Below are 18,672 nucleotides of genomic sequence, written 5' to 3'. Positions count from 1 at the left end.
TGTGTAGCTTACTCTGCTGTTTCAATATGCCCTTCATATTGCGGTTAGTCTTGTGTTCGTCCAGAACAGTCTGCCCGCATTGCGCTTGGTACCGTGTTATTATGAGTAAGCTATGCCGGTGGTAGATGTTGTCCTGTCCCGCCTCCACTTGTGCAATAGCTCAATGAAGCGCGTAACGGCGGCTCTCTATCGCCGCAGCTACCTGAATGCTTCGTTCAGCATGGCGCCCGAAGTGGCCGGAGCGATGCTGCAGTTTCCCGTGGACCTGTACCTGCTGATGCGCAAGAAGGGTCCGGCGAGCAACGTGCTGCTGTCTCCCTGGTACCTGGCCTGCATGATGGTGACCGCGTACCACGGCTCGTCCGGAGCCACCCGGTGGGAGATTGCACGCGCACTCCACACGGATGACGATGGCAGCATCGTGGCACGGCTGGACGACCATGCGAGCCGCCTTCACAGCCGCAACTACCGCAGGCCGCGGCACACCCAATCGGGTACGAGCGAGCACAATTCGAACCACACCGGTCTGGGGCGTGAGGCGGGCAAGAGTCGTGAGCCTGGCCACATTGCTGTTTCTCTTACAGCTCTTACAGCTGGAGATAGCCTTCAGAATTTCATATTCTTGTCTCGTTGGAACAGCTGGCTCCATCATGTGCTATTATCGAAGGGGTGATAAGAGCACATGACACGTGTTCAGCCTTCGCACAGAGTTTTCTACTAAATTTACCAGAGGGAACTCTAGCGCTGCCATACTTCAGCTACCATGGGAATGATGGCTAGTACACTGCTTTATCTGATCATCGTATTGATCTTCTTTAAACGTTATTGTGACTTTTCTTATGATGTGTTATCTCCTATAAGGTGCCTTAGTTGCCTTAATCTGATCTGCTTAAATGCTGAAGCAGCAGCCTACCATTCTAAACGCAAAGCTCGATTAATAACTGCTAAATGCCTAATCGCTGCGAATTTTTACGCTTATAACGCTATATTTTCTTGGAAAAAGTTATTTTGCAAAGCCATGAAGTCATTTGAAAGCTGAAGGACAAAGTGTAGGCAAATTCATGTATTAACATTCATTCAAATGTTGGCTTGACCAACACACCACCAGCTGCGAGAGACACTAGCATCAAAGTTGCCTCTGGTAATTTTTGTTGAAACCTCTATCCTGTTGCCACGCTCCTTCAATACATTTAGATTGGTCAGGAGGCTTCCCTAAAAGTTTCACTTAGAGACCGAAGGTGGCCCGTGGTACGATCACGTAAGCAGAAGGGCGTAGAGTGCAAACAAAGAAGACCATGGAGATCTACTAGAATGCCAATAAAGAAATTAGAACGGAAAAATTTTTCGATAACACAAAAGGAACTGTATTGCTATTTGCGGCTCGAGCTGGTTATCTAAGGAAAAGACATACCGGAGCAAATGTTGGCAAAATGCAAAAATGGCAGTAGACCTTTGCGCAAAGTCTGCGTACGCACAGAACGTACGTTTGTGGCATCCGCCCACAGTCTGCTCCGATGCCCTTCTACTTCAGTCAGCGCTGTGATGCGTCGAGCGCATGCGCTATAAGAAACAGTCCTTTAGGTTTAAGCGGGTGTAATGCGACCAGAAGCAAAGTACAGAAGGACCCTGCTGTTTTTGACATACAAAGATGAACAGATACTGCTTCGCGTCTTGATACGTTTGGCACTGATCTTTGTACATTAAGTTTCGGTTAGTAAAGCCCGAACCCGCCTGGCAGCCACATTTGAAGAATTCTCTTTTTTTTTTTTTGCCATGCTGGTGACTTGTAGGGGGAATGCAGGGAACACGGCTAAAATGAGCGTCGAAATTTGTATTTTCACCAGTGTAAGGTGGGTGCTCTCCGAAAGGGCAAGAAGTTCCGCTCTATGTACATCTATGACGAACGCCATTCAGAGAACAGCATCATGGTTGTCCTCCAAAAGCACCTTTAGTATAGGGCTAGGGCTCGCTTTATGGCACTGACACTGATGCAATGCGAGGGCCGAAACAGCTTTAGAAAATTCAAACGTTGCGTTATAGGGGTATGCGAGTAGAGAATCGAAACTGTCTTGGTTCATTCTACTCTAAATCAACCATTTTTCTTTTGAAGTTTTGAGACATAGCCAAAAAATTACTTGTTTGTTTAAGTTCAGAACTCGCTCTTCACATTTATTTTTGTTACAAAATTTTGTAACATTTTGGCTACAATTTATTTTTCCTGCCCAGCTGAGGCAGAAAGCATCAATAATTTTTTTTCAAGGGCACACTGTAAGATTCAGTCGTTGAGACGGTGTATAGGGCAAGACAATGAAGCAGTGTGACTGCCAAAAGAACCAATATTTCAAATACTTGAGAACTTCGAGAAAGTTTAGTTTCAATTTTTTTTTTCAGGAACACTGGGCATTCCAGAAGCCACAAGTTCACTATAGAATGGTAACCCGCTTGACATAACAGCGAAAAAATATTTCAAGGTCCTGCTGATTGCCTTAAAAATAACTGTAAAGCTCAAATTTCCTGGCGAAAATCTTCGTGGTCAAGGTCAAAAGTAAATTTGGTGTTCGGTTTAAAAATATATGTGATATATAATTAGATAGCTCTACCTGTATGCTATTCGTGTTTGCCGGTATCGCATTCTAAACACGAATTTCTTTTTTTTTATTTTTTGGTCTTGAGATTTTCCTTGACGTCCACCTAAGCTTGCCGGCCTGGGACGCACACGACAAGGCTGGCTTTGTCTGCAACGCTGATGATAGATAAATGGTGCCAAGGTCTTTCTTTTATTGCCAAGAGATGCACGCTCTAGCGCAGCGTGGCTTGTGCGTGGTGTGTGCCAAGTGAACCATACAGCAATGAACATGGAATATAATGATGCGTTAAATTAGTCAGGGAGCCCTGCAGAACTAAAATGTATGTTTCATGCAGTTTATGATAAAAGATACTACAGCTAATACTGTCAGTAAATCTAGTAAGAGCGCTGCTTTCGTTCGGGCAAATCATTTGAAAAGACATGACGCACTGCAATACAGTGCGACGTATCAACCTGCATTGCGACATGCAATACAATGCGATGTACGGGGAAAACGACACTTTGTGCCCTGCTCCGTGGAACCCAAAGACTTCAGTGGGTGAGGTGGGCCCTCACCGCAAGAATCAGGCGACGGCGACGAAGCGGGGGTTTCTAAGGATGAATAAAAGAAAAGTAGAAAGACTCCATTCAGTTCAATGGCACATGGTTGTGACTCTATGCGAGTCTCGAGCGATTCTGCCCTACACGGGCGCCAGGGCGGCCTTAATCCCTCGCGTACAGTCGTTACAATCTGTGCAGCTGTCCCCACAGAAAGGATCATTCACTCGTCGTGCTCTTGTGGTAGTCCATATCTGCTTTGGAAAAATTGTGGAGCTCGGGAACTTGCGGAAGTGTCAGTGACTTCGTGGTCAGCGCAGTCTTATGTCGCCTTGTCAGGATGGGAAGTCAGTGACCTCCACCCCTTTGTTGGTTGTCCTTTTGTCCACCACTTTGTGTCTGCTCTGGGCGTGGCAGGCGCCATAGGGGTGACGCTTTCTTGGGGATGAAGGCAATTGCCTCGACACGGGAAAGCGTGCTGGAATATTTACCATAATTGAGTTTCAATTTCAGGCTGACAATAACAGCCCGTCTGCCACCAGAGGAGGTTTCGAAGGAGTTGCAGCGTTCAAGCACATCGAATGGGCCGGTAGACCCCGCGACTGTGCTTAGTTTCGCCGTTCGTTCCAAAGCATGCCAGGTGACACATTCTGGAAGTAAACCACGCCAAGCTGAAGGCGCAACAATAGAGAGAACACCCGATCAACCATGAGGACTGGCAGGTGCACACGTTCTTCAATTAAAATCTTATTATAGTTATGCCTGCAGCCCTCGTTCGAGATTACCGAGAGTTATCAAAAGGAAGAAAAGCAGACTCCAGTTCTTCTTTTAACCAACCTAATGACTTACATGCTTGTTTCTCTTTCGCGAGAAAGCCACGGTTATCGAGAGATTGAAAGCGCATTTTCGAAGGGATAAATACCGCGTGGTGAGTTGCTCGTTCGGTCAATGCTACCTTCCACTACCAGCGCCTCTAATGAAAAATGTACTGGACTTTGCTGATCGCTTCATCTCTAGAATAAACATAATAAAGCCGAATTTAGAGACAACATCAAAATCTACACTCTATCTGCACTCCATCTGCGCACCTTGGAAAAAATTGCTTCTCCGTACGCGCTTCAGCAAATCAAAATTCAACAATGCTAACCGATAAACGGAACTACTCTTGAAGTGCACAAAATGCTTTGTTTCGACAAAGCTACAATGTCAATTCTTATCTACAAAAATGTGCGCGACCACAAGCCACCACTGTTACAAAACGTGCTTCGCAATTTTGTTCGCGTAAGAGACTCGTATAACACAAAATACAACGAAACTCGCAGCCTAACGCGAAACCCTTCAACTTACAAGTAATAATTTCTACGTAACTAACAAAACCAAAAGATACATCAGGCTGTATTCAGGAACAAGAATGTTATGAATGCGCCCCATTCCGCAATTACTCCCTATTAATGCGCTATTGACTCGATTGCAGTCTTTGGTCCTCGTCAAGGGCAAGTTAGGGCGCCAGAAATGCTGCCCTCTGCCGTGACCCGCCAGCTCGTGTGCCCTCCACTTGCTTTCTCGCACCAAAGAGGGAGGCCGTAAAAGCGAGAATAGCCATTCTAGATTGGTCCTCGCTCTCGCGGCGCACTACACTTCATTAACTGTTTGGCCATGTTCGTACGCGCATGTCCCAGCCAGGTTGACCATTTGAACCGCCCCCCTATTTGCAGAGAGGCGCACTGCTCTGTTGCCTTCCGCATTTGGCGACGCCTCCATTTTCTCAACCGCCACAGCGAATGATTTCAAGTTCTGTGCGATGGCCCGTTCTCTTGTCTTACGGGCCGCGGCGTGGTGGCCTCCTTAATTTTTCGCTGCGTTCGAGTACTTCGCTCGTTTGCGCCGTCTGAAAAACCTTTGCCTTGCCAGACGGTCATAGAATGTGCCCATGAAATTCCCGAGCGTCGGGCTCATGCCTTTCTTAGCCACCATGGTACTCTCCTCTCTTTCTGACGATTTCCTAATGCCGCTCAAGTGCGGAGGTATGAGGGAGTTTTTTAGCGCCTGCTTGACCCATTTAGAGCTGCCGAAACAAGACTCGTCTCCGCAAGGAACGTATCCGGAAGAGTCACTGTTTCCATTTTCGCAAAAGTAATCGCTATCTTCTGTCGCGATTCCCTCTTTATCAACTATTTGTAGGTATAAAAAGCCCTCTTAATGTAGCAGCACCAAATCAGTCCCTAGTTCCTATGCTAATCCTTGCTGCTGTTTCCTCACCGGCCCGAATACTTCCTCGCTAGCGTCTTTTTCAGCGCTTTCATCAGCTATGTGTGTGCTTCCTGGGTGTCTGTGTTATGAGGCTTCTTTGATTTACTTCTTTGCCATGCGTTATCTCCGCCGTGATCTCCTGAGTGTTCGAACCCGTGACAGGTTGGACCTTATGTCGGCGAAAACTCGGGCTCTTTTTCTTCAAGAGCACCTCCGAGCGATGTGAAAAGAAGTAAGGATAATGTTTGGAGAGATTTACGATACTGCGGCTTCAGTTAGAAATAGCCCAAACGGCCCCTGAATGTTCAGGCTGGCTATGGGCAAGCGAACTCTGCTCTCTTCTACTGCCGGCTACATGCACATTCCTCTGTGAAATCCTCAGGTTGCACATAGTCCGGGTGAACAATGTCCATTGTCGCAGCTCAGCGCCTAAGTACCTTACACGGCGTTCCGTTCAATGCTAGGTCGCAAAGGTAAGGTTCTAAGAGCGCAAAGTTTTCGTCGTCGCCGTTCACTAAAGAAGAAAACAATTCTAGGCTCCCAACAGCTGATCGGAAGGTGTCCAGGCTCCTGGCAAGGGAAAAAATTACACTGTTTTCTAGGTTCAAGCGCTTTTCCTGTTACATTTTAGAGCTGGCAGTTATATGGACACTCCAGGCGCATTTCTGCCGTCGGCGTCGCGGTGAGGTTCCCTATACACTCCAAGGGCGATAAAATCGTCGCCGCACACCACATGGCGTATCTACGAGTGAAAGCGTGCGAGGGTGAGCCGGTGAACGCTGCTCAATCTGGCATGTGCGAGCCAGGAAGGCTGGCCGGAAGCTCGCCCTCTCCTGCCGCGCGCGAGGCAGGGAAGCGTTCCTGTCCGTCGACTACGCCTTACGGCACGGCCATGCGAGCACCGCATCTTCGATGCGATCTGCGACGAGGCCAAAGTGCGGGTCCGGGCCTGCCTCATCTTCAAAGCGATCTGCGATGTTTGCAGAATGCGCGCAGTGCCTGAAAGTTCGTATGCGCTACGCTTTTGACGTTTCGTTCGCGTTGAAGGGAGAGATGTGCGAAGGTCAACTAGATCACTGCTTCTGCTGTGACTCCTCACTCCGGCATTTTAACCGCGAGTTGCCGCGCTCATCGAGCGAGATGTGTTCATATTTACCTGTGCGCGCGTCACATCGTGCTTGTCAATTTAGTTAAAACACGTTGGCGGGCTAGTTGGTTTGAATCCATGATATAATGTGCAAGCACTACTGAACGAGCACGTAGGAGGAAGCAGACACGCGGAGACAGCACTGTCTCAGTGTGTTTGTTTCATTGTAAGTCCTCGTTCACTCACCCTTACACAATATATCATTTTTAATTTAGTTAGTAAGCGAATGCTTATCAGTTAATGCGGCCGATAAAACTACTATCCTTACTTCGTATAGCCATCTACTAATTTGCAAACGCAATAGGTGCTTCGCCTTTCGGGTGAAAGTGCGACATTTTTTTCTTCTTTCACTGCGCTGTATTCTCTTCAGAATTATCCATCGGCACGACTTTTGTCGCACTTCCTGCTTTCTCGTTGTGATTGGATTACCTGTTTCCCTCTTTGCTGAACTTATTGAGAGGCTTGGGGCGTGTTTTCTCGGATTATCGACGTGTGCCGAAATCATCTGCTAACACTGCAGCACGTGCCAAGCCTTTTTCGCCAGACCTATTTTGAAGCTACCGGCGCATCTGCTCGCTCAAGAATCCATAGAGCTGGCCCATGCAGATTAGTTCAACAACCTTGTTGTGTCAACCAAACTCGTTTTTCGCTTTTGGTCACGCAATTAAATTGGCTTTCAACTTATAAGTAAAATTTTGAAATGTCCCGCGCGATGTTTTACTTGCCTCCCGAAAACAGCGGCGGCTGAAAGCCTCCACTGAGAGTTCATATTTCCTTAGCATATTGCTGCTTTTACTTTCTTATAATCATCTGCATCTTCTCTCGTGAGCCTTGTAATTGTTTCCGTAGCTTTGCCACAAAGAATGGTCGGAATCGGTTGTGTTCACCTGTATGGTGCTAGTCCATTTTTCTCGCAAGTTCGAACAAACTTCTTCAGAAACAATCCCATGTTACCTTGTACCACGACATGAGACCCCTTAATTTTACTCCTGCTTCACCTGACCGTCTTTAATTTATAAAGAGGTTGGTTGTTTGCTGACTGACTGGCCGGATCCCGCTGCACATCCACTTTTTTTTAATTTTCGTTCTTGAGCTCCTCTGTTCTTCTTGTTCCTGTCTTTCTGCAGCTTTCTTTTGATCACCTCTCTGCCTTTCTTTTGCAGCGTTCGGTTCAGCTTCCTCATTTCGTTTCTCTCTGTCTTCCCATGCTAATGAAATTTTGTTCTCAAAAGCCCAGCACTTCTCAATCGGTTCAGAAGGCTGCGGCTGTCTCTGAATTTTCCCGACTTCAATTCCCAGCTCTTCACAAAGTAATAACCACCCTGGCTTCCTTCGTTTGCCTAAAGAAATGATCAATTCCGAACGAAAATTTTCTTACTATATTGTGAGGTGGGGAAGCTTTCAACAGGAGCCTGCACGTACAGAAAATAATTTTCCGCTTTAGAAAACACGCAAGATAAATCCTAGCCAATTCTCAAATGCAGTGAAGCGTTCAACATTGTGCTGAAATCAGGAAGAAGCGCAGAGTATCCAATTGCTGCCAACCATCTGATACGATCTCGACCGGGTAAAGTGGGTCTTCACTTCAAGAATCAGGATATGGCGACAAAGGAGGGTATCGTGGGGATGGAAAATTCAGATAAATAATTTATTGACTTCATTAGTACATAGTTTTGACTCTATCCGAGTGTCGAGTAGTTGGGCCTAACACGGGGACCGGGACGACCTTAAACACCCCTGGCGTACAGCCGTTAAAATCGGCGGATAGGTCTCTACCGAAAAGATCATTCACTCCTCGTGGTTTTGTGGTAGTCGATGTCTGCTTGGGGAAATTTGTAGAGCTTGGTGAACTTGTGGAAGTGTCAGCGCCTGCGTGTATAGCGCAGTGTTGTGTCCCCTTGTCCGGTTGTGAAGTCAATGACCTCCTCTCTTTCGTGTCTGCTCAGGCAGTGACAGGGGCCATCGGGGTGACCCTTTCTTGGGGATGAGGGCAATTACCTCGACACGGGAAAGCAATCTGGATTGTTCCCCGTACTTGTGAGATCCACTTCCAGGCAAGTCGAAAACATCTTAATAACTGACAGCCTACACGAGCGTAAACAAAGTCCTCTAATGTGGCTCGTTACATCTATTCGACAATCTGAACATTCTCAGCTATCAAATTCAAATTTGCCCAGTTCAGTATGATCTGCTCAGACGTGGTCGATGTTCACTTGTTGTATTCATGGCAAGAAAAAAAATACGAATCCAAGCTGCGGCGCTTCACGTCGCCTGTCTTCGTATTAATAAAAAAGCCAGTCACAATTCGTTGGACAGTTTCTCGGGCTAATTTTATTAACGATTTCTCCTTCCTAGACGGCAAGGCTTCATATATTTATGCTGTCTGCGTGATCCATGTACTAACATTTCAAAAAATTATTTTTCACGTTACTTTTCAAATTATTTTTCAAATAAGTTTTTGAACTTTCTCGCATGCATAGCAGACATGTACAGCTATGTAGTGATGTATCACAAATATTACGCCGACCACAAAAGCGCCCTTCTTGATCTTGAACACGAAGCTTCTGTCAAAAAGTTGCAAGTATATTTTTTTTCCGGGCGATCTGCAGAACCTGCAAAGCTTCAAGTATTTTTCAGCTATCTATACTAAACAGGCTTCCATTCCATACTTATTTTGTGCCTTCCGGATTCTGGAGCTGTTGAAGTCTTGACATTTTTGAAATATTGGTTATTTCGGCAGTCACATCCCTTCATTGTGTTGCCATACGCACCATTCGAAAGATTTAATAATGCAATATGCTTTCGAAAAAAAATATTCATTGATGGCTTTTGGCTCAGCGGGGTAGGAACAATAAATTTCCACCAAAATACTAGAACGCCGTTGGACAGAAAAATGAGCGGGGAGAATTAGTTTAGAACTTCAAGAAACTTGTGGAAAGTTTTTAAACTATATCTGTGACGGCCAAAAAAAGAAAAACGCTGGGTGCTTTGGCTGCATGACCCTTGGACATTGCATGACCATTTTGTTAGGGAAAATAAAACAAGCCGGCTCCTGGTGTGTGCATTAAGTTTATTCAGGGAGTACCGTTGGTAATGCCGTCGAGCTCGTAGTCACGCTTTCCCAGTTAAATTGATTGCCATAAGAGAGCGCCATTTCAGATGAACTGTGTAATGGTTAGAGTGCGGCGCAGCTCCTAAGTACGCTCTTTCTTTTTGACGTGCTTAACATTGCGCAGGTTATGGTTACGCGATGAATGGGCACACCATTTTGCCTGATGTCCGCATTGGCTGAGGAGCGCGTGAAATTACTACATGTACACTGCAACAGGGCTGAAGTGGTTTCGGAGTTCAATAGAGTGCTGGGGCGAGAGAAACAGAAGAATATTTATTGTGACAACAAAAAGCGGAGAGGCTCGTTAGAGGAGCGTGTCCTTAGCCTGCTGCTCTTTAAGGGCTCTGAAATACTTTTCGAGCCAAATCAGAAAACGTTACCTATCTGACTTTAGAGGCTGCAGTGAATGTGTGAGCCAAATGATACTGCACCGTATGCAGCGGGGATTTTACGAAATCTCATCAGAAACCGCAAAAAATTGCTAGCTGTCGCTTCTGTAATCTTGTCCGGGAGCGGCATCGCAAGCAATTGGAACCGCAAACTCTGTCGGTTGATTTCGTGATCAAGAGATCATAGTCAGTAACACTTAAATGCTAACTTTGAGGTAAACAAACGAAACCCGTGATCGCAAAAATACAGAAAAATCTAATTTGCACTGTCTGCCCACGCACGGCAGCTGGCCGTAGGTGCCGCTGCCGTTTGGCCTCCGAGATTGCAGCGGCGCGCTGCGTAGCGTATTCGACCGCGGCCACCACGGGGTGCCGCGACGAGTCCTGTCTTTCCTTGGCACGACACACCACGTCTTGAGCGGGGCTTTTCCCTTTTAACTTCTCCGTTCTGTAGCTTCCAGCGCACTAGTGGAGACGAACACAAGAGAGAATGCCCGGTATTGATGCGATAACTCCACTCTTCTAACTGCAGCACTTGAAAACTCTTTTGCGGCATGAAATTTGTCAGACGACGTCCTTTAATAGTGTTGTCAATTTATTGGAAAACCATTTCCGGGCTCCTTCAACTGTTGGCTGCCTTCAATTGCGGAATTCTGAATACTGAATGGATAAAAAAAACCGTTTATAGTTTGTTAATATACAGCTACGAGAATTCGGGAATGATCGTTACGAGTTTCTTACTTCGTGTTCCAGAATACCTGTCGAACGTTGCAAAATCTAAGCAGAATTTTGAAATTGTGGCCCTGCAGTAGAAGCAAAGTCAGGAACACTTTCTTTGTTTATTTTAGAGTGCAATCGTTGCAGCACAAGTGAAAATTCAAGTAGGAAGTATTTCATCACGGCAATGGCATGGGTCCATTTTTACATGAAGTTTATAGTCACGAAAGAGCAGTAGATGCCTTACGAGAAATATCAAGCAAATCATTTATGTTAGGAGAAAGTGAATGCTTTTTGCGTGGTTTCACCAGGTGTCAACGTGACCTCGTACTTTGCCCTGTACCACGACGCTCGCGTCAACCTGTCCCCGGACTTCAAGGAGCCCCTTTCAAACATGGGCAACCGTCTGCACATCCGTGACTTTGTCAAGAACCCCCAGCAGTGTCACCTCGCCTTAGATGGATTCTTTCGGGCCATGGCGGGTTTCGTGTTCGAAAAAGACGTGTTTGCCGGGGACACCTTCGATTCGGACACGCTCATGGTGCTGGCCAGCGTGATTTGCTTCAGCTCGCGGTGGTTCATTCCAGGTAACGCGCCACGCTCGACCGGTCACTTCCGTAGCGAGTCTGTTCTGGGCGGAAGCGACGATGAGGTGCCGACGATGTGCCTGACCGGAAGTTTCAGATTTGCAGAGTTTGCCGATGGCGACGGGTTCGACGTGTCTGTTGTAGAGATTCCGTACCAGGACCCTCGGCGATCGATCGCGATCTTCCTTCCTGCGAAGTCGTCGAGCCTCGTGGCCGTAGAGAAGGCTCTCACGGCGGCCAAGATCCTCACTTGCCTCAGCCGCCTCGGACGCCATGGGATGGTGGAGGTGACTCTTCCGAGGCTGGACGTGAAGTGCTTGACGGACCTCAAGCGCACTCTACCCCTGTTGGGCGTTGTGGAGGCGTTTGGCAATTCCGCTGACTTCAGTAACATGGCACCAGTTGTGGGACTGAAGCTGTCGGCTGCCCGGCACCTCGCCGTCTTTCATGCGGGGCACAGGGGTCCCAACACGGTTGATGCTCAAGTCACTGCGAAGGAAGTCGGCCGAAACACCACGAGTGGCAGTGTTGCTAAGCTAACGGTCGATAGACCGTTTCTCTTTGTTGTGCTCGTACGGGACCCAGATACCGTGCTACTGCTCGGTTCAGTGACGCACGTTGTGTGAACTTGTTTTGTGAACGTATGCTTTGCTCTATTTGCTTGCTTTTTATTTGCAGATTGCCAAATTTTCAAACATTCTTTTTCGGCTATAACCATTGAATAGGCAGTAACACGTCGAAAGCGTTGCGAATTTTACTTGTTCTGAAGGAAGGCGTTAGATGTATAATTGAAGAAAATAAACAAAAACTTGTGAGAGAGAAGTTTAAGATTTTGAGAACCCATGAAATTGCGATGTTAGGGACCCAGCATTTCGGAGGACTTTTCGCCTACGATGCAGTCTTTCCACAAGAAGCTTTGGGCAAGTACCAAAGTGAATAGGTCCAATGGGAATAAGATCATCCTTGCTTTCAAGAAGGTTAGAATCAATGGAACCCTTTATTATTATATCGAGGCGCGGAACGAACTTTTTCAATCTACTACGCAATCCCGAGGCTCTTGAGACAACTACAATAGACAGTGTAATCAAATTGTGAACAACAGTAAACTGTTCTCTTCGAGAACAGTTTACTGTTGTGAACAATTTCTCTTCCCCGCCTTCTTCTGTTAGCTCTGGTGTGTCACAAGGTAGCGTCCTCGGCCCCTTACTCTTCTTAATCTGCATTAACAACTTACCCACCCAGATTACTTCCTGCATGCGCCTTTTTGCCGATGACTGCATAATCTACCGTCCTATTCACACGACTGACGATCACTTGAAACTTCAAGCAGATGTTAACCTTATCGCTAACTGGGGTAACAAATGGCTCATGACACTAAACTTTACAAAGTGCGAGGTGATGTGCTTTAGCTGAATATGTGTAAATTCTAAATATTCGTATCATCTTAATAACACTATGCTTTCCCACACTTCATCATATAAGTACCTTGGTGTTGTTCTTACACATAATCTTTCATGGGCCCCACAAATCACTTCTACATGCGCCAAAGCATCACGTTCTCTTGGCTATCTTCGACGCAACTTGCGAAATGCCCCGCCAAACATTCGAAAACTCGCTTTCCAAACATTCATTTTGCCACAGTTAGAATTCGCCTCCCCGATTTGGTCCCCTCATCAAAATTACCTAATAAATACGACGGAAATGATACAAAACAGAGCAGCCCGGTTCATATCCCGTAACTACGGTATAAACTCAAGCATTACACAAATTAAACTAGACCTACTGTTGCCGCCATTAGATATCCGCCGCAATATCGCTCTTCTGTGGTTATTCCACAAATATATTTACACTAATAAACGAACCCAGTTACAACTACAAATACCCCACTCTTTTTCACGCAGATTACATAATCAGTTCAGTTTCATGCGCATATACGGTAAAACAAATGCATTTAATTCATCTGCACTACCACGTACCATTCGTCTCTGGAATGACCTCCCTGATAACATAGCCTCAATATCTAATCCCGACAAGTTCCGCTCTCAGTTACTCATGCTGTTCCCATTTAATACCGTTCACGAGTGACCAATCTAGTGTATGTTATCGTGCATTTTTTTCCATGTTGTATATCATTTTCATAAACGGTATTCCTTTGCTCTGTTAACAGTAAGAAGTGTTCCTGTGCCTTCAGATATTGCTTTGTATTCCTAGTGCTTTCAATATTGTGTAACATGGTCATCTTGTTATAGCACTGTTCCTGTTGGAAATTTGTACTTTTTATACATTTACTGTTTAATATGCCCCCCTTACTTCATGCCCTGCCATAGGGCCTGTAAGGTTCTTTTGAATAAATAAATAAAAGAAATACCCACCGATCACCGCCAATAGTTTTTCACAACAGGAGGACATTGTCCTAGATGAATGTCAACGCTAGGAGCATTGCAAATGCGATAATCTGGAAGGTTTACTCATAGCTTATGATCCTGATATCACCGTGGTAACAAAGACTTGGCTTTACGACAGCATAGGTGATGCAGATTTTGTACCTCTAACGCATGGAATTGTCAGTCACGATCGCTGTTCAAGAGGGGGATGAGTGGCACTTCAGCTGAAGAATAGCATTCAGTAGAGACTGGTCCCACACAATTAGGAGGCTGAAAGGGGGTGGATAGCTGCCAAACTTTCCTGCCAAAACATACTTATCGGAGCTGTCTATAGACCACAAAATGCTGACATCTGTATGCCGGAAACACACTACTTTCTGTACGAGACCAGAAAGCGCTATAATTGCGTTATAATTAGTGGCGACTTCAACTCGCCTAATATAGATTGGGATTTGATGTGTGCTGCTTCAACATGCCAACACGCGTATCTGTTGCTAGATATCGCATATGCCTTGGATATACAGCAGGTAGTGCATACCCTAACGTGAGCGACTGCAGTATCAAGTTCGATTCTTGATCTCGTCTTCATATGCGATAACGTTAATCAGCCGGGCTACACTGTTGATATCCTGCCTGGTATATGAAACCACTCCTCTATTCCTTTTAAAAGCCATCTGTGGCGTAAAGCTGAGCGTGGCACGCTCAGGCCCTACTATAACTTTAACAATGAAGGCGATGTCAGCATATTGTACTTCCTGGAACAAGACAATGATCCCTTACGCAGTGTCACAGGAACGTCACAAGTGTTAGTAATTCGTCGCTGCCATACAAATGGGCGGCGCAGCATTGCATGAATATATACATCCGCAAAAAACACAACAACAAACGTCGAAGCCGCTGGATAACACGCCAAAATACTTCATCTAAAGCGGCGCCTAAAACGCCTATCGTCCAAAATCCCGAGAGATAGCGGCACCTTGGCTATGCTGCAATCAGATTTTCACTTCAAAATAAAATCGTCGACATAAACTTTTTTAACGTCAAAGTGCGCAACATTCTTTCCACCACTCGGAGAAAGTTTTGGCTTCACTTGACACAAAAGAAGGAACCTGTTAACTTGAGAATGCACGATGAGGACGTCAGCGACCCAACCTGTACAGAAATGGCATACAATGAGTACTTTTCGTCCGTTTTTTTTTTGTGCGGTAACAATAGCAGCACAAAATTCAGCCACGCACCCGTGTATGAACATTCCAAGCTACTAACTACAGAAGAATGAATTTTTTGTGCATTGCTGAATTTAGACATGAGGAAAATTCTGGACATGACGAAATTCCCAATACATTCTTATTTAGATACGTGGAGTAGCGTGCTATCTTTATATTATTTTTAGTGATAGTTTGCAAAAAGAGGAAGTTACTGTTGATTGGAAAATATGTAAAATTATACCGATACATAAAACTGGCGATAAGCTCACAGTAATTATCACCCGGTGTCCTTGTTGTGCACAGCTAGCAAGGTATTAGAACATTTTTTTTTTCAAACGTTTAAGCAGTTTCGGGGAAGAGAACAATTTTGTCGTAAACAATCAGCATGGATTTAAGCGCGGCCGTTCAACAGTGACCCAGTTACTTCACATTAAAAATGATTTGTTTGCAGTTCTTGATAATTGCGGCCTGGTCAATATGATCTTTGTAGACATTGAAAAATGGCTGTGGCTTAGCTAAGGTTAAGCCCAGGATGCGAAGCATACTAGCCTTTATTTTAGTTGTTGAACCACTGTTTAGCCTGGTGAACTGCTGTTGTTGGCTATATTTGGTTCGGCTAGACGAAGAATCAATTCATGCGTTACTCTGCTTCGCCTTCAAGAGTGGAACGCGACAGCGTTCCCGTCGACCCGCCAAGGGGTGTAAGACAATGGGCTACGGCGCAGCGACTACACGCCGCGCATTGGACGCGATGAGCGTCGAGCAACGCAGCGTTTGGCGCGGCAACGAAATGTGCGCCTGAGCAAGCGACGCACGCCTGAGCCTTAGAAACAGCTCGTTTCTAAGGCAACACCGCATTTACTAGAGACGCTTTTGTACCGCTTTGAAGTATCGTACTCGTGGCTCAGTCGTAGCGTCTCCGTCTCCCACTCCGGAGACCCTGGTTCGATTGCCACCCAGCCCATCTTGCAAGAGTTGAGCCAAAGCCACCTAGAAACAAGCGCAGCTGCTTATATACCGCCGCGACGCCGCGAGCGACGGCGCGAGTTGGAGCCCCGTTTCTCCTCTGTCGTGACGTCACGGTGTCACGTGGTATGGCATGGGGTCAAAGGTCATTGAAGGCGACACCGCCGCGCCTGAGGAGCTGGGTTGAGCTCTAGTAATATGCTTCGCATAAAATGCTGACTTCATGTCGCATTCCAAGCTGATATTAAAACTAAACCATCTCTTTAGAAATGTGAGTATCTTGCTGTAGATGGACACTTAGCTAACGCAACGCCAACAATATGTTCAAGTAGGAGCTCTCAATCATGAATGGCTCCAGCCCATTCAGTTGTTCCCCTGTACGCCGTCTTTGGACCCTTACTTTTTCTTGTATATCTTAAGTATCTCTCGTTTGACAATGCTGTACAATGTCAATTTTTCGCGGATAACTCCGTTTATCATGTCATTCAATGTAAACATGACCAAGTACCCTTAAGCAATGCTCTAATATTAATTTCTGACTAGTGCCTAAACATCCCTGAATGCTCTCAAATGACTGCAACAAGAAGAAAAATTCGCTACAGTAAACTCTCAGTTGTAGGAACGTCAGTTTATCGAATATTTCAGAATAACGAACTTTTTAAAACTCCCCGGCAGTTTTCTTACAGATTCTATGCAAAAAATTTTTCACTTAAACGAATTTCGGAACAGCCAATATTTCAGGTTAACGAACGCGCTCAGAGGATAGACTCCGCGATGTGGACAGAGATCTGTCATCAGCTGGAGGTCGGTAGCAATACTTCGTTTGAAGACTATGCACAGTTTGACAGTGCACTGATTACCTGTGCTGGACAGACGGATCTAGAGATTGTTTCCAGGGTTCGTCCTGAAGAAGAAGAGTGCGACGACGAAGAGGCAACTGCCGAGCCAGTTTCAAGCCCTATAACTCTAGCTGATGTTGTAGGGTACATTGGAAAGTTGAGAGACTTTGTGTCTCAACAGCAAGCTGTGGCAGAAGAAGTGTACAAAAACATTGACTCTTTGGGCAGTTTTGTTACTTCCTGTGCTTTAAAAGTACAAGTGCAGAAGAAGATTATAGATTTTTTTTCTAAGTGACAAAGGCAGCATTTTAACTGTTATGAACCTTGTACTTGTTGATTTGTGTGAATTCTTTTCAGACATTTCTAACACCATGGATGCCATGTCTTTTGCTCCATGAATTGCACTTCAAACTTTTGACTCTATATGCCATGTCTTATGTTGGTCTAGTGAATATTCAGTTTAGTGAACTTTCAGTTAAGTGAACTATTTCCTTCGGTCCCTTGAAGTTCACTCAAGTGAGAGTTCACTGTATTGCACGCATATAAAATTAACAACGTTGATATGCTGCCTGTCGACACGTCTAAATATCTGGCGATTGAAATATTTCACGACTTACGATCGAGCACGCTCATTATAATTAAAAACAGTTTCGTCAGCCTCAAAAAGGCTCTGGTTGCTTAGGCAACATCTAAAACACTACATGAGTAAGACAAAACTAGTTGGTTATACATCACTGGCTTGCCCTCTACTTCAAAATGGTGACGTCGTTTGGGACCCACACACAAAAGACATGCGGTTAAGCTAGCAAAAGCACAGAAAAGAGCACCCAGGTTTATCTTTATTGCCTACGAAGACAAGTTTCTCTATGGGATCTCCGTTCAAGGCCTGGTCTCCCAACACTGGAGGAACGCCGTAAGTTGCACCGTCCCAATATGTCGATAGTCCACGGCCGAACTAAATGCATTTTGACAAATACTTGCAGTTGAACACATGTAGACGTACCCGCGAAAAACACGAACTTACCCTTATTGTACCCTAAGCCAGAACAATCGCTTATCAATTTTCATTTTTTTCTAGAACAGTAAGACACGAACACGCTTCCACAAGGGTAACAAACAAGCACTCTGTTGACTCTTTCATATAAGCTCTTTATCATTTGTGAGCGAATAATGTGTTTCCTTTCGTACCGATATTCTTATTCAACTTGCGTCCTTAGTAATTCGAGCTTTTGTTCTGCGCAGTAACTTATAAATATGGTATGTTACTCGTTCCACTGTGTATGATCTTGCTATGTTGGAACTTTATTTCGACATTATCATTGCTTGTAATGTATCCCATTTGCTTTTGTATGTACCAACTCTGCTTTAGCTGTCAAAAAGCAGCTGGCAGTATTGTAAAATAAATGAAGAATTAAGATATGTCGCTGGCTTCTACAGAATCCGGAATTGCTAAAGAACTGAACAGGGATGTTAAAGTTAAATATTTTAGCTATTTAGCAGTTCCCAGCTGATAATTGTGCCTAAATAGTGTGTGTGTGTAACTATACGTTTATGCTAATAAATTTTAGGGCAATTTTTTCTATTGTACTTACCTGACCGTTCTTTACTTCTTCGCCGTATTCCGTTTTCTTCATGATCATGAATACATCTGTCAATATTTATCGCCACTGACACACGCGTTTACGATATTTGTAAGGTTGTCGCTAACCCCTCTTTTGAATTACAGAAATCTAGAGCGAGTAATGTCAGTGCAGTCTCTTATAAAAGCAGCAGAGCTAAAACTCATTTTATGTCCTTTCTTCTTACTTGCCATTGCCATCTCCGTACAATGTTCTCACGCCAGCTAATGCATGGTACAGTTTATTACGTGTCGGTTTAGTGCTGATGAATTGTTTCAATAGACCTTGCAATCATTTAAAATTTTGCCATTGTGTAAAAATATATTCAGT

General features: G+C 45.1%; 1 protein-coding gene across 1 annotated transcript; it reads left to right on the top strand.

Annotated features, from left to right (window-relative positions):
* Positions 1-220: 220 nt before the first annotated feature.
* On the top strand, positions 221-11,952 carry LOC126529870 (ipis-1-like). Its single transcript, XM_050177333.1, has 2 exons — positions 221-551; positions 11,051-11,952. Exons 1-2 carry the CDS (start codon positions 221-223, stop codon positions 11,950-11,952), a joined length of 1,233 nt encoding a protein of 410 aa, XP_050033290.1.
* The last annotated feature ends 6,720 nt before the right edge of the window (positions 11,953-18,672 follow it).

The sequence above is a fragment of the Dermacentor andersoni genome, chromosome 5 (genome assembly GCF_023375885.2).
Source record: "Dermacentor andersoni chromosome 5, qqDerAnde1_hic_scaffold, whole genome shotgun sequence".
Classification (NCBI taxonomy): Eukaryota; Metazoa; Arthropoda; class Arachnida; order Ixodida; family Ixodidae; genus Dermacentor; species Dermacentor andersoni.
This window is presented reverse-complemented; position numbering and strand designations above follow the sequence as displayed.